Here is a 25,900-nt window from a genome sequence, read left to right as displayed (position 1 = left end):
TAAACCTCTTTCCCCCCACATCTAATTTTAGCATCTCTTCTCCAGCCTGTATGTTTCCCTCACCCTTGTTCAATCTCAGTTCATACTTCTTAATGCTAATAATTTTCTGATTCATCTCATTCCTTTTGGCTGTCATTTTAATTCACACTCTACCTTCATACCGTGTCCATATCTTTCTGGAAAGATACTAAGGAAAATGGTTATGATGAGGAATTTTAGAATATGCAACTAGCGATGTTCTCTGCTGCAAACTGTTGTTTCTGTCTGGCTGAGTAGTGTGACTATTTGCAAAAGGAATGGAGGCTATTGGTGGGTTTTGAATGAAAAAGAGACACACTAGATAATTTAGTAAGCCTAACATTAATTGGAGTGCTCTAGTTCTCTTTATGTGAGGATCTGCCCTTGCCTACTTCTGGGAGGCAAGTATCTTAACTATATTACCAGGACACTTTAGTGTCTGGGCTCAAGTCAGCTTTACTTCATGGAGCACTGACATAATATTTGATGGTAGAGAAAAGTCTGGAAGTTTTGTTCCTTCCTTCTACCTCTATGCCAAATTCCTCTAACAGTGGGCACCCCCCTTTTTTGGTAGTTCATTTTCTCCCAGCTATGTTTTTATTACTCTGGTTAGACATATAAGAAAAAACAAATCAATCTGTACTTTAATCATGTTTACTTTTCTGTACAAATTGTCGTTGTTAAATTTTCCTGTGTTTGTCACAGGAATGTTGCCTATAATAAAAGAGATCATGTAGATTAAATTATAGGAGAAAAGCTAAAGTTCTTGTGCAGTATTTCATATGTACAAGTACATGGTCTTAGGGTCATTGGGAACAGGCATTGGGAATAAGACAATGGAGAGATGTTATAGTATATTAGAAACTGACCAGAGTATTTAGGTTTGATATCAAAGTTTTGTCATTATTACAGTATTGGGAGTTTGATATTTCAAATGTACTAATTTATATGAAAAGGGCTAGCTTAACCTTAACAGGTAATTTTATTTAGGTATTTCTAAATAATACACAAGGTATAATCAATAAATGCACAAGGCATAAAACATACAACACACAAAATAATAATACAAATCAATTATAAGCTTTTGTTCTCTTTTAACTTGACTCCATTGTAAAAGTACCTGCACAATCTAGTGATTATGTACTTTTTAAATCTTTAGAAAAATACAAATAAAGCCTATATAGCCATTGCTACCTAACAATTAGAGGGTTGTGAGTTGTCTTAGTTACTTTTTGTATTACTGCACTGTCACCATGACCAAAGTAACATTAAAAAAAAAAAAACATTTATTAGGACTAACAGATCCAGAGAGTAAGAATCCATGACATTCATGGCAGGGATCATGGCAGCAGGCAGACAGTCATGGTGCTGGAGCAGCAGCTGAGAACTTACATCTAATCCACAAGCAGGAAGCAGAGAGAAAGAGAAATAATTGGGAATGGCAGTGGGCTTTTGAAACTTAGAAGCCTGTCCTCAGTAACATACCTCATCCAATAAGGCCATACTTCCCAATCATTCATTCCCAAATAGTTCCAACAAATGGGATCCAGGAATTTAAGTATATGAGCCTATGTGGGGCATTTTATTCAAACCACCACATAGGTATAAAGCAAAATTTTAAAATAGAATTATGGATTCTGGGGAGATGCCTTAGTGGGTAATAAAATGAGGGACTTCAGTACAAATTCCCCAAGATGTGCCTAAACACTGGTAATCCTAGCACTAAGGGATTGTGCAGGTGGAGATCTGGAACTCTGTAGCCATCCAGCATAGGAAAACATCTTCAGTTTACTGAGAAATCCTGTCTCAAAAACTAAGGTAGAAAGCAATAAAGGAAAGTACCAGCATTGTCCTCTGGCCTCTACATGCATTCACATGGAAGCAATACACACAGGGGCCTATTTAGCATGCAACACACATACACACATACAATAAAGAACTAAATAAATAATAAAAACAGCACCTGAATACAATCAATCTCACAGGAGAAATAAGAGAATAATCAGAACACTGATAGTAGAATGTCCATGTGGTTTGGTGCAGCAAATCAAGCTAATTGTGCCAGCCTTCCAATGTACCTTCAATAAAACTAGGGTTTTTCAAAACGGAAGGTTTCTTATATGTTTTGTTCAAAGGAAAAATATGAAATTGGGATGCTGCTAGCAGAAAAACGCTTGTTTAGCATGTTGGATGCTATCCAGAAGTGAGTTGTCTAGAGTATTCTGACAGAGTGTCTCAAGCAGCAAGGCTTCACTAAAGCCAGAAGCACATGCTGATGACACCTGTTCATTTCTTCTTTGGTGTAATATGACTATGAATCTCTAAACTGACTAACAGAAAAAACTACAAAGTGAATATTACTTTAATATTATTTTGTTGCCAAATATCAGTTATATTCTTTTGAAAGATACAATTTACAGAATGAGAAATGGAAGCCTAGTGTTCGAGCAAACTACTGGAAATACTTCAATAGACATTGCTGTTGTAAAGAATAGAAACTTAACCACAGTAAATACTTTAAAATGGGCTTTAAATATATAATAAGCTCCCATTAAGCTACATCCCATCCATCACTTCTGTTTTTCTGTCTTGGGTGTATTTGTGTGTGGCTACCAAATACATGCAAATAAAGATTCCTTAAATTTTCCTTTCTTAATTTGCTTACATTTCTTATTTTATTAATTGAGCCATGGAGTTTTATACAAGACATCCATGTATATGATATTTATGTTTAAAGATACACATACATAATATTTAGAAAATATTGCTATTTTTGCCCCTGAGTTCTTCCACATCTCCTTGTTAGAATCTGTTCAGTGTTTCTTTTGCACCTTCACATTCTGGGATGACAGTTTGTCAGCTCCATTTATTGCCCAGTTCCATGGAAAACATCCTTCTTGTTGCTCTGGTGTATATATGTGTGTTTGGGTGTTAACGATATTTTACATTTATGCACATGTATATTTAATATGTATGAGCATACATACGTATCTTTACATGCATATGTGTAATATAAAACTAAATAGGCAAAAAAGTATTTTCTTCACCCATAGTTAACCTAGTTTCTTATTTCGAAATACACAGTATTTAATTCAAATACGATTTATGTAATCAATGTAGGTTGAAGTCTTCTATGTTGATGGAAAAAATAAACACAGCATTTGTTTATTTATACTTATCATTTAGTAGTTAATATATATAATAATCATTTTACCGCAGCATAAATTAGCACTTAATTAACTCCTTCTGTGGAGATTCAGGCCCAACAGATGAATCCTCACAATTGATGGTGGAGGAGTAGTTCATCTTGATTTCCTATATTTTGTTTGATATCTGTTGATATGGTTTATGACCCTGTGGGGATGTCCTGATCCCTCAGAAGGCCAGCATGATTAACTAGGTCAGATAAGGTGGATTAGACCAATTGCTCCTTGTAAACACAGGTTGGTGTTTTGACTGCATTTTCTTTGTTTATGGTAGTTGTGTTGATGATGTTGGAGAAGAAAGCACATTTACCAAACGAAGACTTACAGTTTGATTTTACAGCAGAGTGCCAGTTGTGTTCTTCACTGCCAAACAGGAAACTGAAACAACAGTGCAAACAATTTGAGAAAATGGACTCCCTTCCTTCATTTTGACCTGTCTTTTCTACATGCTCAGTACATTTAGCTACATTTCATCCTCTTGAACTAAGACTTTGCTCTACTGAACTCGTTAATTTTTAAATTTTATTAAATTTATTTTTATTAAATTGCATATGAGTGTACACCCATAGGCTACCTCTACGGTTCTACCACCCAACATGTGGGTCCAGAAAATCAAACATGGGTTATTAGGTTTGGTGGCAAGCATGTTTATGGGCTGAGCCATTGCATGGGCCTTGATGACCATGAACTTATGGTGACTATGTAATAATAAAAATTTCTGATGCTCGGACTCAATTAGTTGTCCAGTAAATGGCCCACATCTAGAGATCGTTAATTATACAGTGCAGTCAGGTCATTAAGCAAGTCGACTTTCAGCTGGATCTTATGACACGAACCCTCTGGTTTTCTTGCTCGGCCAGCTCCATCTTTCTAAGACAGTGTGAGGATGGTGAAGTGCCTAGATCTTCCCAGCAGAGAAGCTGATTTGGATTCAAACACCAGTGCCTTTTCTTGTCCATTTTGACCATCTCTTCTCTGTCCAACTATTGTGAAGAATAATATCGCACAATCAACTTTTGGCAATATTAAATAAAATAAAATACATAAAGTTATTACTCCTCTGCAATATTGCTCAGCCTCAATATTGTTTGTATTTGGAACTGAAAGATGCTTGCTGCAATAAGAAATGTCAGTTCTGAAGCACCCATTCGCTTAGCATAGAGATAAGTGACAGTTAGTTTGGAGTAGTGGGAAAACTGTGCTGCTTTCAAAATGCTAATTGACCAATTTTTACAATAACTTCGTCTTTCCACAAAATTTAATTGAATCTCAGTAGATGGAGAGTTTAAAGTGATGATTAACTTTTAAGCCCATACTTAAGGATATAATTACTTCCTTTGAGTGTGAAAAGATATAAATTGAATGTTTCTGAGCATTTCAAAATATTCTGCAGCTTTTTTTTTTAAAGTTTCCCAACCTATACACTCTGGTGAAGGACTCATAATTATCACCCATCACCATGATTCACATTTTTACCTTTTTAAAATTGAATTTATACAGCAAAGGAAGGAGATGGGAGTAGTTTGTATAAGTAGCTTGTATGATACTTTATGTCTAAGTGTGCTTCTCATTTTTCCACCAAACTGCACTCATGACATTTGGAGATGTGTTCCGTGTCCATACAAGTTCAGAGAGAGTTAAGTTGCAAGGACATATGGAATTAACATCAAGATTCAAATGCCTAAAGTTTCTGAATTTTTCTCAAATTCTGCTTTCTTCAGTAGTTTGTCCAGGTGCATTTATTGATAGATACCTCACTACTGATACTAAACAGCATAATGCTTAATTTCACTATTGTCATTTTCTTTTTTTTTTCTTTTTCACATTGTGACTGAATCAAGGTGAATTCTCAGATTCCATATGATTTATTTTAAACACAATATATAGAGTTGTACAATATCTGCTTTTTGTTGACAACACAAATTTACCCTGCACTTTAAAATGAGGCCTTAAACTTCCCTAAACATGATCAATTGTATTGACTCTTGGATATTTTTTCAGTTGGTACTGAATATGTCAAACTTTAATTTTCAATCATTAAACTCTAATAGACGAAAGAGCAGGCATTGCTCAGCTGTTGTGCCCACTGCATTAGTCAACTTTCTCTCAGAGCATTTAGAAATCAATGGCCAAAATTATTAAAATGTCTGTACAGTCCCAAAAGGTTCCTTCTTCTGAACTTGATCATTTGATCACCTTGAGAAATAATTGGCAGAAAGAAAAAAATCATTAATATTTACAAAATATTTTAGGACAAAAGCATTCAAACATATGCCAAACAATCCCTAATCACAAAAAGAGAAATCTGTTCAGCACAAAGATTTATATATTTATTTGCCCTCCGGACTCTGGTATGGCCCATATGAAAGATCCACACTATGATGGTCAGACAGTCTTTATATTTAAATTCTCTCTTATGATGAAAGTCATAATTACAAGGTAATTTTAGTCAGCAGCAAAGTAGTTTTATATTCATAGTAAGTTGTTATCTGAATTTTTTTTTCCTTCACTCTTAGACCATCTTCAAGTACAAGGAATCATAAAATACATAAATACAATAAAATGACCTAAATACACTAAATTGCTTTATAGAAGTTTCATGGCACTCTGTTTTCACTTAGTATACACATTTCATCTTTGAATTGTTATGTGATCATTTTATGTGGCAGAACACTAATCAAATGAACTTAGCTTTAAGAAGAAAGTAAATACCTACTGGATGATGATCAGGCAACACACACACACACACACACACACACACACACACACACACACACACAAACACATTTCATATCTTGAAGTTTAAAATGTTGGATGATACTGGTTTCTGCTAAAGCAGCCTTCTTCTAATGGTGAGCTTGATCACATTCATTTTCTTCCTACTTGTTAAACCAAGCTGAATATGAGCATAGTAAACTCTGGTGACTAATCTTACATTCTCTTAACCAGTAATAAAGATCCTTGCCAATCTGACAGGTTGTCACAGCAATTATTCAGAAGAAGTTCTGTAGCAGTAGTATCTGTCAGCCCATGTAATATTGAATATTTTAACTGGCAGTCTTCCAAGACTGAACATTAATCTTACCATCTCCTATTACAGTCCCTAATCAAGATATTCCAGGGGTGATTGCACTAACATTGTTTGAAGACTACATCTACTGGACTGATGGGAAAACCAAGTCACTCAGCCGTGTCCATAAAACCTCGGGAGCAGACAGACTCTCACTGATTAACTCATGGCATGCCATCACAGATATCCAGGTGTATCATTCTTATAGACAACCTGATGGTAATTATTCTTTCCATAATTTCCATAATGCATCAGCATTTTCCAGCAACATTTCATTCTCTTATTATTTCAAGTTTAAGTATAATTTCATTCTTGATAAGAATGATCAGATTCCATTATTTAGCTTTATTTTATATAATGAAGCCAGTTCATATCATGTGCTACTATTGAAGTGTTTGATTAGAAGCTCAGCAATAGCATAAATAATTATTGATCTGTTCAAATCATATTAAGCTGAGATGTAGCAATGCATGTAGTCAGAGAAGAAAAAATAAATCCTTAGAATAGTTCATTACGGTATAGCTACACGTCCTTAATATTTAGAACTCTGGCTAGAAAGAATTCTATTTCAATAGTTTGGGATTTTAGAATTGCAAATATCCAGTGTGCTTTATAGGATTCTACTAGACCTTGTGGAATGAAGTTTTGATGGCCTTTCTGTACTAAAAGGCAAAATTTCATGCTTGTGGCTCATTGTTTCATTGCTTTATTTTACATTTATATTTCTAAGACTATTTATTTATTCACCCCAATTGCTTCTATTCTCTGTTTACTTTTCTGATTAGCAATTACTTTTAACTAACATACTTGTTTTTGTGGAAAGCATTTAAAATTAGTGAAATCAGAGATTGAATAGCATTTATTTGATATATTCATAATTTTTATATCTTCAAATAGAGGTTTATTCAACTATGATTATGATACTTGAAAGTTTAGTCTCGAATGCCGCGTCACATTTACTGGTCTTGATAATTTTATTCTGCTGTGTTTTTCTCATCTGTAGTCTCCAAACACCTTTGCACAGTAAATAATGGTGGCTGCAGCCATTTGTGCCTTTTAGCCCCTGGGAAGACCCACACCTGCGCATGCCCCACCAACTTCTACCTTGCAGCTGATAATAGAACTTGTTTATCAAATTGCACAGCCAGTCAGGTGAGTTGAATTCTGGAATCATCTCCTGGGTTGTGTGTGTATGCTGTTATTACGTTTTGGCATGAGTTTGCTTATGTGTTTAAATAATTTAAATCATTGTTTTGTTATTATGTAATTTGCAGTTAAATCTGTGATCATTCTAGGCACTACACACATGGTCACAGAATCAGGGAAAAACAATTAAATGCAAACATTAAAATAAGATTTGTGGCATTAGAGAACAAGTATCGGCCAGGAAGAGAACAAAAGGAAAAGAAAACCAATTTTACCAAGATTCACAGAGAACTGTGACTCTAGTCCTATGTGTGCTGAACTGAGGGATCAGAGGACATTCCTTACAGATCAAAAAAGAATGGTGATAACAAAATGATGTAGTAAAGATAGCATTTAAATAATTGAGTTATCTTCTAGATAACTAACCCTGCCTCAACAGCACACCTTGCAAATACAAAGAAAGTGTAAATTGAATAAAGAACCATTATAAAAGTAATTTACTTGTGAAAACACCCCTCAACATTTGCTTATTCTCAGTGAAGATATTCCAGGAAAAAAAAACTACTTAATGCTAACTAATTGTATGAAATTAATTTTATTACTTTGCATTAGATTTTGTAAGTAGTCATATGACATTAAAAATTGTGCTTTGTTACACCAGACCCAATATCTTTTTTGGTTTGAGATCAAATTGTTGAATAGGATGTGAGTATTTCTTGAAACCAGTAAATTTATTTATTTAATTCTATGCTTTGAATTTGCTCATTTTTGGCAACTCAAGGGAACATCCTTGCCAAAGGTTTCATTTTCAAATGAGCTTGTGTGAAACAGAAGCCAGTGCTAGCTCAGCTCACCTCTGAAGGCAGAGTTGCACTCACTACACAGGAAGTCAGTGTTTTAGAGATTAAGGGCATTGGCTGAATGGCACACAATCTGTGGCTATGTCCCTGGATCTGCTTCATTCTGATGGGATCAGCTGGGTTTGCTCCCTAAAATTTTGGTGCCTTACTTTACTCATCTTGTAATTGAGATATCTTAACCCACCTTTTGATGCTATGTAACAGAATTCCACAAATATGTGAATTTATAAAGAAACTAAATTTATTACATAATTCTGGTGGCTCTGGAATCTAATAGCAAAGTGCTACAGCTAGTAAAGGCAAGTGATAAGCAATCTAGATGTAGTACAAGAACTCATGATGCCTTCACACTAGACATGCCTTAATGATTGTATTTTCATGGCATTTAAAGACACAGCAAAGTTGCTATGATATAACTAAGTGTATAGCATAAATATGTAACAATTTCAATTTTTACAGTAAAAGTTGTTTAAACTTATATGGAGGTAAAACAACCAAAATAAACAAAAGTTAAACTTAAAAACAAAGTGTAGCTACTCACAAGATACCAAACCTGGTCTGCCAGAGAGAGAAACATTCATTATTCAGGAGGGAACTGTACTCACCTGACCTGATATCCACTACATCAAGTGACAATTACCTTTCAAATTGAGTCTTGGAAGGGATGTATGTACAAATAACAGAAATAACACTTTCAGAACACTGTTATGGTAATTAAGTGGACACAGTTCTTCAGACATAATAGTGGAAGTTCAGGTCACCATCACTGAAGCTGTAACACATGAGTGTATGTACTTGGTTAAAGCCACGTGATGAGTGTGTGCTGTCGATCTCAAAGCAGAGGCCATAGACTTTGTTTACTGAACAGAATGTATGTGTAATACAACATCACCAACATTATTCATACCAGTAGAATTTAAAGGAAAGATTATTTTTTTCAATTTAAATAAAATTTGTATTAGTATTGTCTAGAGTTTCCAAACCTCCATCTTATTGTGAGGGAATCCTGAGACCTCTACTCCCAAGTAATCTTTTTTTTTTTTAATTAAGAATTTTTTTCATTCATTTTACACACCAATCAAAGATCCCCCACTTCCCTTCTCCCGCTCCCCCCAGCCTCTTCCTCCCAACCCACCCCCCCATTCCCACTCATAAGAACGCAAGGCCTCCCATTGGGAGGCACATCCAGTAGAGGCAAGTCCAAGCCCTTTCTCCTGCCTCAAGGCTGCATGAGGTGTCCCATCATAGGTAGTGGACTCCAAAAAGTCCACTCATGCACCGGAGATGGATTCTGATCCTATCGCCAATAGTGTCCCCAAGCAAATCAAGCTTCACAACTGTCTCACCATGCTTAGTCCAGTCCCATGTAGGCTCCAAAGCACTGGCACAGGAGAACACTCCCAAGTGATCTTTGCATCAGTCTGTTGAGGTTTGACCCTGAGCTCCCTGCTGGCTAATGCCAGAGAGACAGATGCTTGCTTGCCATGTGCCTCAGCCCACTACAGAAAATAGAGCAAATTAAAACATGATGTCTATTGTGATGAGATGTCAGCCTTTCCACTGCTGAAAAAGGAATGAAACTTTCAAAGGACTATAAGAGAACAAGGAAATTTGTTTATTCAATCCCCCAAATCTTATCAACGAAATAAAACTTTGGTCAGCCCAAGAATATTGTTCATATGATGAGTTCCTACTCTGAGGCCAGTGAACCAAATCTTATCAACAAAATAAAACTTTGGTCAGCCCAAGAATATTGTTCATATGATGAGTTCCCACTCTGAGGCCAGTGAACCAAAGCACTTGCTATTCTGAAAACCTGTCCAGGCGTCTTTACTATACACTTAAGAGAATACTAAGCACAACAAATGAGAGAGAGAGAGAGAGAGAGAGAGAGAGAGAGAGAGAGAGAGAGAGAGAGAGAGAGAGAGAGAGAGAGAGATTAGTGTATGTGAATGCATATAGGACATACCCCCACACACACATATGAATAAAAGTTATCAGTTTGTCTACCTGACTCCAAGAATAACTAAACAGCCAATGTCATCCACCATGCTGTCCCTGAGGCTATCTCTCCACATTCCTTCCTGGTGGTGTAAAACAGAACCTCTCTGTCGTATCCCTTTTGGAGGAAACACTGAATAAAAGAACACAATTTTTGGTGAGTTTGAAATTTAAATGAAGCAAATAACCTAAGGAGTTGAGACTCATACCATTAAACATTTTGATAAAAAAAAATGAATTTTTCAGGGGCTACATACATATCTCATTTAATAAAGTGCTTTTCTTTCATGCAGGAGGGACATAGTTTGACTCTCAGGGTTCACATCCAAAACATCATGAGGCACAATATGCAAAAATTTAACAGCCACTGTGGCTTTGGTTTGAAATCCCAGGGATGGGAAAGTTGAAGCAGGTGGATCCATAGCCACTTATTCTTGTCTACCAGATGAGGTTCCAGGCCACAGAGAAATCCTGTCTCAAATCAAGATGGAAGACATCCTGAGAAACAATACACAAAATTTACCTTTGGCCTTCCTCTTCAGATTAGGTTGATTACAATCATGCTCATCCTCCCAACATTTGTCTTTGCATCTATGTGTACAGGCACACACATATAACCATATACATACACAGAAAAATAAAATAAAATAAAAATTCCAATTTCGATTGAATGCTGTTAAGGGGTTTGTTTTGTCATCATTTAGTAATTGATATTGTTGTTGGTTGTTTTTGGTCTTTTGTGGGGCCTGCCACTTAGCTTCCATATAAATCACACACAGAGGCTTATTCTTAATTATGATTGCCTGGCCTTAGCTTGCCTTAGTTTCTTGCCAGCTTTTCTTAAATTAAATTATCCCATCTACCTTTTGCCTCTGGGCATTTTCCATTCTCTTACTTCTTTTAATCTTACTCCATGGATTATTGTGTAGCTGGGTGGCTGGTCCCTGGAATCCTCCTCCTTCTGTGGCTACTTCTTTCTGCACTCCTCCATCTCTTTTCTTTCTCTATTTATCCTCTCTGGCTTCCAACTCCACCTATTTCTCTCTCCTGCCTCACTATTGGCTATTCAGCTCTTTATTAGACCATCAGGTGTTTTAGATAGGCAAAGTAACACATCTTCACAGAGTTAAACAAATCTAACATAAACAAAAGTAACACACCTTAAAATAATATTCTATAACAGAATGTCAACAATATATTCCCCAAATGGTATGATTTTTATAAAAGTAAAACAGCCAAAATATTCCAATATGTATTCTTTTGGAATTAAAACATAATCAGAGAACTTATTCAAAATCAAGGTTAAATCCAGTCATAAAACTGATCATTCGAAGTGTTTAAGGTAAACCATTATAAGTGGATAAATCATCAATCTTAATATGACTTCTCTTATTTTTAAGTGGGATTTCTTCACAGTTTAGTTATAGTTCACTGTACCAGGGATTGCATTTTTTTTGTATTCATTATTGTGAGTAATAATTGTAGTCTAAAATTTATTTGATGAAATTGTCCATCAAGATGTATGTTATAATTTTTATGAAGTTGAATTTGTTGTTATCATTTAATTTTGTTTCATCTTATTATATTTTATTTTAAGAAAATGAATGAATGAAAATATAGCCACTATAATATAGATTAACAACTGGACAACAACAAACAAATTGTCATTTATGCCTCCTGAGAGAAATAAACAGTTTTTTTCCAAAGGAGTGACCTGTTTCATGTTCAGGAGAAGTTGGTTGATATGTACTCCAAAGTTATTTTGTGTGTGCCTTTATTTGGCTACAGTTTCAATATTTTTTTATGTTTGGTATTGTTTTATTTTTTATTTTGTTTTCTTGGGTTGATGGGATTGCTGTATTTTTCTTTTTTTTTAGAAAGGACTTAAAGTTAGATAGGTAGGGAAGAAGAGAAGTGAGGGAAGGACTTGCTGTCGGGGGAGGATATGATTAAAATGTATTTAAAGTTATAAATGTTTTAAATAATAAAAATATAATATCTCCAAATCCAAGACCTTAGATTTCTTTGGCTATGTAATTGATCCAGGAACAATTTCACTCCCATTTCCTGGGAACATAAGGAGAGGTAGGCTCAGTCAATCAGTTTCTGAATCATCCTGAGTTCCATGCCTTTCAGAACATCTGTTAGCTCTAATTCTTTCACTGTTTGAGGGAAATGGTCCCAATTTACCAGTCAGGATGCCATCTGCTAATGTTACCTGCCATAAATAACCAGCTCATCCTCACTCTGTGAAAGGTAGTTAAAGGGAGCTCTGTTGTCTAAATGTTTTAGAGTTGTGGATGCAACTGAATTCCTTGTGTTAGATGTTCTAAGGCCTCATCTGCTGTTCAAGACTTGCGACATTTCCTCACCTTCCCACTTGAGGGGCAAAGTGTCATCCTTGGATTCTGGCTCTCCCTTCATTTCTTTGACAAAATTATCAGAGAACACACCCTTCTCCTCCCTACTTCTTTTAACAATTCTTCTCCCGGTAGTTTTTTCCCACATTCCTGATGATTTTCCTGCTGGAATAGTTAATTCATCTTCCTGTATGACATCACATTCATACTCCTCTGTATAGTCAACCGTGCTGCAGCTCCAGTGAGGAGAGTGTGACCAGCATTCAGACTTGGGTGTGGTGGGGAGGCACCTGCATCAGCTCCAGGTCACTTGGCTGCTCCTCAAGCTTGGCCTCTGCTACCACCTGGCAGGCAAGGGATGGGACAGTGCTGTTTTATATTTTTATTTTCAATGCTACTGTATTTTATGTTTTTATCTTTAATGCAACTGAATTTAAATGTGAAATCAATGAAGCTGAGACCTGAAATAGAAGAAAGCTCCTAATAATAAAATGTTAGTTATAGTTAACAGATAATATAAGTGTGCTTTATCATGGTTTCTTTGACTCAAAACCCTTTTATGTTCTTTTTAGATTGAAATGAGAGCAGAATTTCATATTATGTATAATTGCAACAGTTGGTGTTTATTTAAATCAGATATATTTGGTGAATTTAAGTATGTATTAGGAATTTCCCCCTCATAATTGGGAATACTTTGAAGATACTCAGAAGACATGGAATCCTCTCACCAATATGCTTTGATATACTGTAATGACTAGAAATATTTAATGTTCAGGGTAATTGCTTTCAGATTTAGCCTCATCTCCCCAAAGAGTCAACTACCTATAAAGATATTTTTCTCCTCTGGTAACTTATAAAAATCCACAACAGACATGACCACAGTCTAAGCAAATTATAGAAAATCAGTTGAAAGGAGAAATTTCCCCTAAGGCTCATGATCTCTATTCCCTCTCACATTACTACAAGAAGAAAAATTCACACTTGTGTTTAAAATTCTATCTAGAATCAGCTCTATGGTATCTGGACTCATTCAGCATATTCTAACAACAAAGGCTTTCTTACTAAAGCAATTGCATTTTAAATGAACAAATGGATTTAATATCCATGTCTATTAAAGATAATTGAGCCAAAACAATATTTTCATGTTACAGTTTTTCCATGCCAAATCCTTTGCATGGGAATTAATGTATGACATTTCAGAAAGAAAAAAACTTTTAGTAATGTATTCACCTAAGGTTTCTAAATCTGAATGAATATTATAAGTTCCTTTAGAAAATAAAGAAGAATCTGGGTGTGGTGACCCACACCTTCAATCCCCGCTTGTGGGAGGCAGAGGCAGGTGGACCTATTTGAGTTAAAGGCCAGTCTGGTCTATGTAGTAAAGTTCCAGGACAGCCAGAGCTATATAGTGATAACTTGCCTCAAAAATAAACAAGCAAATTAATTAATTAAATAAAGCAAGAGTAATAAATAAAATAAGAACTAGTGAAGAATATACTTTAATCAATAACAATGATTGTATATTTATTAACTGCTTACATTTAGTGATTTGATGCCAACTACTTCAGACATTTGTACTCTCTCTTCAGAAATTTTTCTTTAATTTTTATACTCAAATATTAGTAAGATTAAATATTTTGTATTTAAATATTAGTAACATTAACTACTAACACATTGCCAGAGGTCACTAAGGTTCAACTTGAACTTTGGGTCACTGTGCATAACTGTACAGAGTGAAGCTGACCGTAGAAACTGTTTGGGGCATGGAGTACTCAGTGGGTAGTGTTTGACTTACGTGTGGATGAACTCCTAGTGCCACATAAACCTGTGAAACAGAGATATATACCTAGAATCTCACATATGGGAAGTGAGGCTAGAGGAACAGGAGTTCAAGGTCATCCTCTGCTATGTCCCAAGTTTGATGAGATCCTGTACTAAATGAGACTGTATCTCAACACAAACAAACACACAAAAAGGAAAAAAAAACAAATGAATAAACAGTTTTGTACTCTGACGTACTGGTTCAATTGAGGCTCAAATCTCCTTCCTCATTCAAATATTATGCTATAACTTCCTAAAGCTCTTCTCTACTAATGACTTATATGCCAAGTAGCCTTGTAAGTCAACATTGCTGTGAAACAATGCCAACAGGCTGTTTTCCTAAGTCAATTTTCTCTAACCTTGTTAATACAAAAAAAAAAAAAAGGTATGGTTGAACAACTTCTGCCCCAACCTACTTTTCTCATGGCTACTTTGATATTTTAAAGGGAAGGATTTAAAAATAAATGACATCTTTCATTGGAGCTTTAAGTGACTAGAATTTTGAATTATATTAAATTTTATAATGTAAATTTCTTCCGTGTTTCTTTTTAATTTTTATTATTTGGTCATATCTGTGATCTTAGCACTTTAAAATATTACCATGAGTTCAAGGGTTCAGGTCTCTGAGTCTGTTCCTGCTTCAAATAAATACAAAGCAATAAGTGAATAAATAGGCCAATAAGATAAAACTAGCAAAGAGAGTATTACAGCTTTATTTTTACATCTTTGAAAACATTACTTTGAATTCCCTTTCCTTTTTTTCCAAAATGATGTGTTGCTGGAGGGCTTCTCTCCAGGTTCCCCAAGCCCCGAAGTCCCACAATCCACTTATAAAATAATCACTCAGACACTTATATCACTTATAAACTGTATGGCCGTGGCAAGCTTCTTGCTAACTGTTCTTTTATCTTAAATTAACCCATTTTTATAAATCTATACCTTGCCACGTGGCTGGTGGCTTACCAGAGTCTTTACATGCTGCTTGTCCTGGTGGTAGCTGCAGTGTCTCCCCCCTCAGCCTTCTGCTTCCCAGAATTCTCCTCTCTCCTTGTCCCACCTACTTCCTGTCTGGCAACCTACTTCCTGCCTGGTCACTGGCCATCAGTGTTTTATTTATATAGAGCAATATCCACAGCAATGATGTACATTTAAAACATTTAGCATGTATTAGTTGCTCCAATAACAAGCTATAGTAAGAAATTTTCATATAGGGATGATTGTTTCTGAGCACATTCAAGCCTGCTATTTTCTAGTGCATATGTTTTTAAATAATTCCAATCAATGAAAATAAAGACAGTAGTCAACAATATTTATGTGGGAAGCTTCAAATTCTGCTGACAGGTAGGTTTTTTGTTTGTTTGTTTGATTGATTGATTGATTGATTGATTGATTGATTGGAGAACATTCATGACACTGAGGAACTGTGACTGTACACCTGGAAGGAATCCTCCAAGTTGGCCTACAGCATCTAAAGAATGAGAGAATAAGAGCTGACCTGAATTTCACTGAAGTCTCCAAGATTCTTATGAAAATGTAATTCTCTCTTCAATTAATTCAAATTTACCTTATTCAGGTTTATATCTGTTTCTGATAGAGCTGGTCCTTTTTTACCTTGAATAGTGTTTGACAGACATTATGTATATGGGTTCAGGTAAATGTTTGAAGCTTTTAAGGCCATGCAGTCTCTGTAGCGACAACTTAGGTAGGTGTCCTGTTGCCATTAAAACGGCCCTTCAGACTACATGGAAATGCATGAGTCTGGTTGTGGACACTGAAGTCGTCAGGGTGTTCTGAGCAGTGAAATTTCCTGGAGGACCATGTTGAAGTTTGTACACCCATCCCTCATCATGGAAGCTCTACAACCATGCATGTTCATAATTACGGTGAGAGAGTTGGAGATGCTGCATCATGTTCTGCATGAATACCCATTGTTCATGTGTTATGGTTATCAACATTCTTCTTGCACCTTTTTCTTTTAAAGTTTCAATGCAAAACTGATAAATGCATCCCTTTCTGGTGGAAATGTGACACTGTGGATGACTGTGGTGATGGATCTGATGAACCTGAAGACTGTCGTGAGTATTCTGAACATTGGGTTTAGACTTCAGAGTTCTTTACATTCCAGACTTGTAGAAATCATCTAGGTTTATGCTAAAGCATTTTTCAAACATTTCCATTTTTAACTTAGAAAAATTTTATCTCACTTCTTATAAAAATTATAAAGAAAATGGTTGCAATGTCTTGGTTTTGTCTCTGTTGACTGATTATTTTTTTCTGAACAAAACCTTTGCTTTACAGTAATCAGTAGTATAGTAATTGCTGTGATTTTTGACTTAATGTATTCACCAAATTTGAAATACAAATCAGCAAGATATAGAAATTCCTTTCTATATAATGGATAGAAACTTGTATCTTTTATGTCAGTGTTAAAATCTTGAAACTCCTTGAGGAGTCAGACTTTTTAATGCTAATTTTTATTTATGCTAACTTGATTTAATTTGCCCTTAGCAGCTACTATAAAATGGTTACTGACTATGACAACTGCGGTTAGAGCTCTAGGTTAGCAATCATTGCTAACTTAGGTGGTGATGGGCAATCAGAAGACTTCCTGAAAATCCTGCTATAGTTCACTCCATAGGTCATTCCAATCCTTCCTTGTCAAGTTGAAGATGCTTGCAGTCAATCCTGATAATTCCTTCAGTGTCTCAGTGCATAGTTGCCCTGACTTGGCTCTGACAACTGATCCATGAGTTGGCCTTGATTGGCCTTGACAACCGAGTATAAGATCCTAAGGCTTACACTGAAGAGACAGTACCATCTAAGTGAACGGCAGTTATTTACTTCTGAAGAACTTTCTAGCACCAATTATAAAGCTGCTTCACATTTTCAGATTGTTACTTAAATGAACTGTGTTGCATCTTCCTTTCCACTACCAACCTCATACTCTGGAAGTTGTTTCACACATTCTCTTTTTACGTGGAAATCAATAAGCCACCACTTTGATGAGAAATCAAATGAAAAACCATTCCTTTTCTAATCTTTTTGTGTTTGATTTTTTTAAACATCGTTGACAGATTTTATTTTCACTGTAGCAGACAATTCATGAAGAGAAGGACTCATGAACAATAGGTATAAAATTATGATCAAATTATTCTTTATAAAAGTTTTTGAATTAGAACATATGCCAAAAGCAGGACTGGTACAGATGGATGATGATGAACACTTACTAAGACTAATTTGTTATAAGAAAATTGTTTTCTCCACAATAAAAGAAGTTTTCCCATGATGTGGTGAATAAAGTAAATACCATTTGTCTTTGTATATTTAAAAATACTGGCATGTGCCTGTTAATGTTCTATCAAGATGACTTTTACTGATCAGAGCCACCGTTGTTAAGGGAAACACCAACTTAAAGACCTACAGCAAAGTCAGAATCACAACGATTTTTCTCTTAAGGATTTGCAACTTCTGAATTCTATTTGTAATTTTGAAATATGTTGTAATACACTGATGGAAAGAGTTAACTGCAGAGTTAATGAGAGTTTCTACCAATTGCATACTTTCAGAATACATATTGTCAAGTGCTTATGTTCATTTGAACAATTCAGAGAAGACACATTGCTGGTGTATGGTCCTTATCCTGGTTAAATATTAGTATTTGCATATTTTATTTTAATTAAAAATTAAATTTATATATATAGTGATGGCATATATATGTTCTAATATATTTGTGCATATATTAAATAGTTAATTTAAGCCATTTAACATATATATTACCTTATGTGCTCATTATTTATTTTGTATTAAGAACATGTAGCATGTAGAATCTTTCTCAGTAATCATCAAGTATGGAATATGGTGTTAAAAACATAGCTGTTATGATATGTAATTGATCTTTGGAACTTATTTTTCTTGTATAATTGAATTTTCATATCTGGTGGCCAATATCTCCCCAATCTTCCACTCCACAGCCTCTAGTAACTATTATTTTACTGTCCATTTTCATGAGTTTCTTTTTTGTTCTAAAACTTTATATAAATATATATATAAGCCATGAAACAGTATTTCCTCTTTCTATACCTGGACCATTTGGCATGATTGATGCTTTCTAGATTCATGCAAATTATCACAAATGAGATTTCCTCCTTATTTAAGCCTGAATGATAGCTCAGTGTTTTCCTGTGACATGTCCTTGTTCATCTATCTATGTACACCTAAGGTGATGCTTTACTGTGCCACCATAAGTAACTGCAGCAAATACCAGTGTGGCAACAAATTTCCAACATGCTGATTTCATTTCCTTTGAACATGTACATATACATGGTAGTTCTATTTCACTTTTAAAGGAGCTTCCCATAAATTCCTGTGCTATTAACTAATTTGTATTGCTGTCAATAGTGTACGGTCTCTTTCTCCACATTTGGACAATATTTGGCAAACTTTGTCCTTTAAAAATAATACTTATTTTGATAGATTTGAGCTGATGGCTCATTATGGTTTTAATATTCATTAATTTTGAAATTAGTAATGTCTTTTATCCTATTTTTATTTTAAGCATTTAGCCCATTCTTAAAATTTTCTAATTTATTAGTTTATGTTGGAGTTGATTTTGTCATGCATTTAGTGTAGCAATCCATAATTAGGATATATATTTTTGAAACATTTCTCCCTTTTCATAGGTTGTCGCTCCTACTGTGATTGATTCATTTTCTTTGAAAAATCATTTTAGTTTGATGTTAAGACCTTGTCTAATATTTTTTCCTGTTACTTATGATTTGGAGATCAGTTTCTCATCCATCTTCATAGAAACATTTCATTATCTGTTTTAGCAGTAGTTTGTCGTGATTTTCCAATAACATTTTTGTGATTATTAGCATATACATGTTTACTTGCAGTTGATAGATTAAATCCTTAAATATCTAGTGACAGCACTTTCAGAGCCATGGTGTTTTAAAAGTGGCATATATAAAACTGTGAAGGGTTTAGATAATTTATAAATATTTTATTTTGAAATTTTATATGTATGAGTGTTTTGCTTCCATGTGTACAACATGTGTTCAATGCCTATGGAGACCAGAAGAGGGCGTTGTATCCATTAGAACTGGAGTTGCGAAGAGTTGAGGGCCACCACATGGATGCTGAGAATTGATCCTAGCACTTGTGGAAGAGCAGCCAGTGCTCTTAACTGCTGAGCCATCTCCCCTGTTCTTGTTTGTGTTTGAGTAGTTGCAGCATCACAATTTGTATATACTGACTGCCTACAACTTCATCTAAGAAGGCAAGAAAGCCTGATCCAAGTATCACACATTTGAAAATGTACTGAGTGCTATTTGTATAAACACAGAGATCAGGAATTCTCTGTCATTGCAAGTTGAAATTACATTCAATATGATGCTCTAAAAAGGCCTGATCCAAGTATCACACATATGAAATCTTACAAAGTGATATTTGTATGAACACAATGATCAGGAATTCTGTCACTGTAAGTTCAAATTACATTTGGTACAATTTTCTAACACACTCAAATCATTCCAAAGACACATATTAACATCACAGTAGCTTCCAAGTTTTCTTTTCTTTTTTTAATCAACTTTTTAAAGACTTATTCATTTTTATTTAATGTGTATGGGTGTTTTCCCTGCACGTGTGTTTGTATTCCACATGCATGAAATGTCTGTGGTAGCCAAAATTGGAAGTTGGATCCCCTGGAGCAAGAGATGGTTGTGAGCTGCTGTGAGACTGCTGATAACTGAAGAAAGGTCCTCTGGAGGAGCACCCACACCCTTAACCTCTGAGCTATCTCTTGAGCTCCCCAAGTTATTTCTTAAACATTCATTTAATCACTGTAACCCTTTTCTTGGGAGGGATGTTTATATAACAAAAGTATTAGTAAAGAAAATTATGCATGAACTGACAGGAAACAAAATTGGAATATGTATGTATCTTGCAGTCCAACATCAAATGCAGCTAACAAACTCTTATAGGTGAAAATATTTTGGAATTTTTTAAGGAAGTAAAATATACATTAAGATTTACTTTGTAGAGAATTTAAAAATTTCAGCGATACTGTAATTAAGAATATAATATGTTTCCTGAATCAAGTGTAAAACTTCAATTATGTTTTATTCCCCAACTTGAGCTAATAAAGAGGCTATTATTAAGCTAGCAGTCAGTAATTAATAACCCATGGGAATCAGTCCAAAAATAGTGCTTCATTGTGAGTAATATGAATTGTGTGACAGTTTCAGAGTTAGGTCTGGGTCAGAACATGGTGTCTACCTCTGGAAAATGGAACCTCTTTGGCTGAATTGGTAATATCAACAACTCTTAGTTCCCCTATTTTTGAATGGCCATACTGTTGGTCATGTGAGGGGCTATAATTTTTATAAATAAAAGTCTGCACTGATAGATCTACTGAGCACCTAATACAGAATATATCTCTGGCGCACGCCTTTAATCCCAGCACTCGGGAGGCAGAGCCAGGCGAATCTCCGTGAGTTCGAGGCCAGCCTGGGCTACCAAGTGAGTTCCAGGAAAAAGGCGCAAAGCTACACAGAGAAACCCTGTCTTGAAAAACCCAAAAAAAAAAAAAAAAAAAGAATATATCTCAGTAGATCTTCTGTATTTTTAACTACTCCTTATATATAAGCAAAACGTATTACAAGAGAAAAATGCTACAATTTATGAGGAGTTTATTGTAATAATGTAAATGTTATGCAAAATGTTTACCATAAAAAATGCAATTAATATAAAAAATAAAACATGTTCTAAATGTGATGGACACAGGAAGTATTCAGTTAGCACTAAAGAATATATGCCGAGCCAGGCGGTGGTGGCATACACCTTTAATCCCAGCACTCGGGAGGCAGAGGCAGGCCAATCTTTGTGATTTCGAGGCCAGCCTGGTCTACAGAGTGAGATCCAGGAAAGGCACAAAGCTACACAGAGAAACCCTGTCTCAAAAAACAAAAAAAACAAAAAAACAAAAAACAAAAAAAAAGGAATATATGCCAGGCCATAAATACTTTGTAGGCAGCAAGAAGAAATAATTCTTCAAGAAATGGAACTAGAGTAAAATCTCTCTAGTAAGTTTAGCAACAACCTAGCAATGAAGTGAGATCGTTATTTAGTGCTTTACTGGTGTGTGTGTGTGTGTGTGTGTGTGTGTGTGTGTATGTGTGTATACACGTGTATGTATGCATGTATATGTATGTGCAAATGCATGTGTGTTATGTGCATGGGGAGTTCAGAGATCAATGTTGAGTTTCCTCCTCAAATGAGACAGGAACTCGTAGCCTGTAACTTGGTGATGTGTGTGCTTCCTGGCTTACATTCCTCAGGAATCAACCTGCATTTGCTGTTCCAGCACCAGGATTATAAGTGTGGCTACCATGCACACCTGTTAACATGGGTTCTGGAATTTGAACTCAAGTCTTTGAGCTTGTTCATCATTTCACCAATTGTGATACTACTTCCCAACCCTTAAGTTAATTGTTTTAGTTATAGTTTGCATGTTGATATTTTGCTTTTCTGGTAGGAGAGTTTATAAAGTGCAGGTCGGGAGGACATCTGGGTTGCCCATTACTTAGATGTTCACCAGGCTCTAATAGACCTATAGATATGAGGTTTTTCTCTTTATTCTCAAGATATATTCAATGCAAAATACCAATAACACTGTCAGAAAATTTCTGTTTAAGACATCAGGAACTTAGATTGCCATCTACAAATACCTACATGCTTTCTCTCCCAGCTGAATTTAAATGTCAGCCAGGCCGATTTCAGTGTGGAACAGGACTCTGTGCACTGCCTGCTTTCATCTGTGATGGGGAGAATGACTGTGGAGACAATTCTGATGAACTTAACTGTGGTAGGTGATGAAAGTCCTAACTTGGGCATATACATCTAAGCCTTGATTTCTCATGATTGCACTGATGTAAATGCAGACGTGGGTCTTAGGTCACATTATTTTCTTCTTTTTGTCTTAGACACACATGTCTGTCTGCCAGGTCAGTTCAAGTGTACCAAGAACCAGAAATGTATCCCAGTAAACCTCAGATGTAATGGACAAGATGACTGTGGTGATGAGGAAGATGAAAGGGACTGTCGTAAGTCACATGGAATGTCCTGTCTGGTTGGACTGTAGAATGCTAACTGAAACAGGAATAAACATTAATCTTCATAAAGTCATGCAGTGTAGAGAAACAAGAGAAAAAAATATGGACAAGAAATGACTAAATTGTATCAATTACAAGGCATTATTTAAGAAGTTCTACATAAAACAGAGAGAAAAATAAAAAAGATACAAATAATCTTTATTTTAAGAGCTACCTGGAGATTGTGGCAGACATGGACAGGATGTGCTCACCCATGTAATTATAAAGCAAAGCATCAAAACAACATCATAGCAATTGATTACAAGATGTTTTCTCATTAATTGACTTTACTTGCTATTAAGTATAGGTACTTTAGGCCTATTCATTAATGATTTATGGGAAATCAGCTCCATTTTAATTAGGGATTTTTGTCCCATGAAATACCTGTTGAAATTATTCAATATAAAAACAAAGTAAGTTACAAGTGATGCTTCACATAGTAATCCCTAAAATCTACTTGAAAGAATAATAGTAAATTATTTTTGTTCTTGTCACATTATATTCCCATCTTCATCCAAATGTCAAACACATTTAAAAGAAGGCAAAGCACTATATTCCACCTGGAGGAATGGATAGTCATATGTTCATGATGTTCATGTATGTAAAAACACAGAGAGAGAGAGAGAGAGAGAGAGAGAGAGAGAGAGAGAGAGAGAGAGAGAGAGAGAGAGAGAGAGAGCGAGAGAGAGAACCCAAAGGATGGAGCACTTGTCAAATTTCAGGTTTTCAACAACACTATTGTGAATATTTTTATCCTGCTGTAGTTTGATTTTCTCCTCTAAAACTTTTATCAGTAAATAATATGCAGCCATCCAGCAATTTGGTTAAGACTCTGTGTTCTGAATAGTGTTAGGACCAGTTCACACAGCTGTCCACACTAACAGGGGGTCCTTAAAGTGGCCAGAATAGTGATGTAGTTTACATTCAGCGTCAAGCCTTTACCACTCCCTCCAAAACTACACACAACTTCTGAGGACTTTTATTAAACATTATGCCTTTTTATTTCCTCATTCATTTATAATCTTTCAAGCTTAGTCATTTGGCTTATAAAATGAATAAGAATGAGCTCTAAAAATATTTTAAAAGTTATTTTGGGAGACTGAATTCTCCATCTTAAAAAGTGTTTTCCAGATACATAATCTGAAGCTCATTAACAAAGGCTGATTTTATTCATGTATCATCACAAAATATGTTTTTCTTTCTATTTCCAGTGAGGGAGGCGAATGGTTGCACATTACAGGAATTAAAACTTAAGTTTCCTCTGCTCAGTACCCCATTAATGAAAAGAGAAGCTTTCATTGAACTGTCTCAAGCACTTGTCTAACAGCTTTTTATAAATAGCATATCTATTTATGCTGAATGTTGCACATTTATAGATATTTTTCTTTTTAAGCTGAAAACAGCTGCTCTCCTGATTATTTCCAATGCAAGACTACAAAGCATTGCATCTCCAAGCTGTGGGTTTGTGATGAGGACCCAGACTGCGCAGATGCCTCTGACGAGGCCAACTGTGGTGAGTGCTTCACAGCTACAAAGGTCGGCTCCATGCACTGGTGCCATAGTCTGAGCTAAATACAGAGAAAAAAAAACTCAACATAGCTCAGAAACAAGTGGTCATGGACACGTTTGCTCCAGTGTTCTGAGAGTCCTAACAAACTTAGATGAGCTGTTTACAGAAAACAGACTGAGATGGAAGGAAATAAAGTGGATGTCCTGCTTAATAAAAGCAGGGATTAAAATGGAAGGACATGTAATTGATGAGCTGTTTACAGAAAGCATAGGGTAAGATGGAACAAAATGCAAAAGATGAGCAGTTTAGAGAAATTGTAGGGTAAATCAAAACATAATAAAAGAATAGGAAAGTGAATAAAATATTGGTTCTATTTTAATAGATGACTATGATTGTGAAAATTGCTTTTGAAATGTTAATATTTGCAATTATGTTCTGGTACAATGTTTCTTAAAAATTTAGAATGAAGAATATAGTCATCAGTTACTGCAAGGTATCAGTATCCTGTTTTGGAAGTGTCAAGACCAAGATAAGATGAAAAACACCTCTTAAGTCCAACTCCTTTTATCAACATTTATTAAATACTAATTTCATCCCTTTTGTATGCAAATATGTAAACTTGACATTTATAGAAGAGAAAGCATTAAAACTGGTAATTGAATAGAAGAGATGAAATTTGTGTAAAATACATATAGGATTTCTGAGTGATTCAGAATTGTTTAAGTGCATTTACAAAGATTCCTCATTGTGAAGATAATTAAAATCATAAGGTTCTGAAATTCCATTTACATTTAAGAGCAAATATGAAGGTCTTAAGTAATTTTCTTAATACAATTCCATAAAACTATCTTAACAACACACAACCATTATAGCTTATCATAGTGTTCTATAATTGTCAGTTACCACTTGGTATGCACAGTTAATCATAAAGTCTCCACCCATACTGTTCACCAATCCCCCTATTATGAGCTTTGGTAAGTGAGTTAATTTCACTGGCTGGTTAGCTGTGTTGTCTTCTGCAAGGCTTTTAATAAAGTCAAATAGGGTGAGGTATTAAATTTAAATTACTTACTGGCTAGAGTGTGATTTCTGTAGTTTAATCCTGAAACTTGAACATGATATTGTTTTTGATAGAAGATATAATTCAACAAAGATTTATGCTCGACTAATTATCAGAAATAAAAGTGCTGGTGATGATCATACTAAGAAGGCTTGATCTTTCTACAGTAGCTTTTTATTCTCTTCAGTGTGATTATTCCATCATGACACTGAGCATATTCAACCAAAACCATAGGATGGATTGGCATGTGCTTTGATTTTTTTTCTTTAAAACATGGTCAGGAAATTTGAGTGAGGTTGTCTATGCCTTAGGAAAATAAAAAATCAGTAGGTCTAAATACAGAACAAATACATAAGAAATGAGGAACTATTTTCAGCATGTATATATGGATAGCAAGCTATGCTATCCATAGCATAGGACCAGAAAAATGACATAGTGGGTAGAGGTCCTTGTATACAGGCCTGATGAGCAGGGTTTGATCCCTTAATCTCACAAGGCTGCAGGAGATAAATGACTTTCCTCAGAGAGTGGCTTGTGCACTCAGCCATTCAAGCATAACTACCCACATAGAAACATACAAAATAAATAAAAATTCAAAAATTACATCGTATTTTCTGTTATTTTTGAGACTTAATATTGACTATGTCAGAATATAAATATTTTTAACAAGTAATTAATCCATTTTCTTGCTGAAA

At 35.2% G+C, this 25,900-nt stretch overlaps 1 protein-coding gene across 1 annotated transcript in view; it reads left to right on the top strand.

Annotated features, from left to right (window-relative positions):
• Lrp1b (LDL receptor related protein 1B) overlaps positions 1 to 25,900 on the top strand; it is a 1,955,528-nt gene that overhangs the window by 1,716,496 nt on the left and 213,132 nt on the right. Inside the window, exons 61-66 of the mRNA XM_042275227.2 lie at positions 6,325 to 6,513; positions 7,298 to 7,446; positions 16,464 to 16,557; positions 22,233 to 22,349; positions 22,468 to 22,587; positions 24,029 to 24,148. Coding sequence (XP_042131161.1) covers positions 6,325 to 6,513; positions 7,298 to 7,446; positions 16,464 to 16,557; positions 22,233 to 22,349; positions 22,468 to 22,587; positions 24,029 to 24,148 — 789 coding nt within the window. The remainder of the gene's footprint in view (positions 1 to 6,324; positions 6,514 to 7,297; positions 7,447 to 16,463; positions 16,558 to 22,232; positions 22,350 to 22,467; positions 22,588 to 24,028; positions 24,149 to 25,900) is intronic.

Source organism: Peromyscus maniculatus, chromosome 4, assembly GCF_049852395.1.
Source record: "Peromyscus maniculatus bairdii isolate BWxNUB_F1_BW_parent chromosome 4, HU_Pman_BW_mat_3.1, whole genome shotgun sequence".
Classification (NCBI taxonomy): Eukaryota; Metazoa; Chordata; class Mammalia; order Rodentia; family Cricetidae; genus Peromyscus; species Peromyscus maniculatus.
This window is presented reverse-complemented; position numbering and strand designations above follow the sequence as displayed.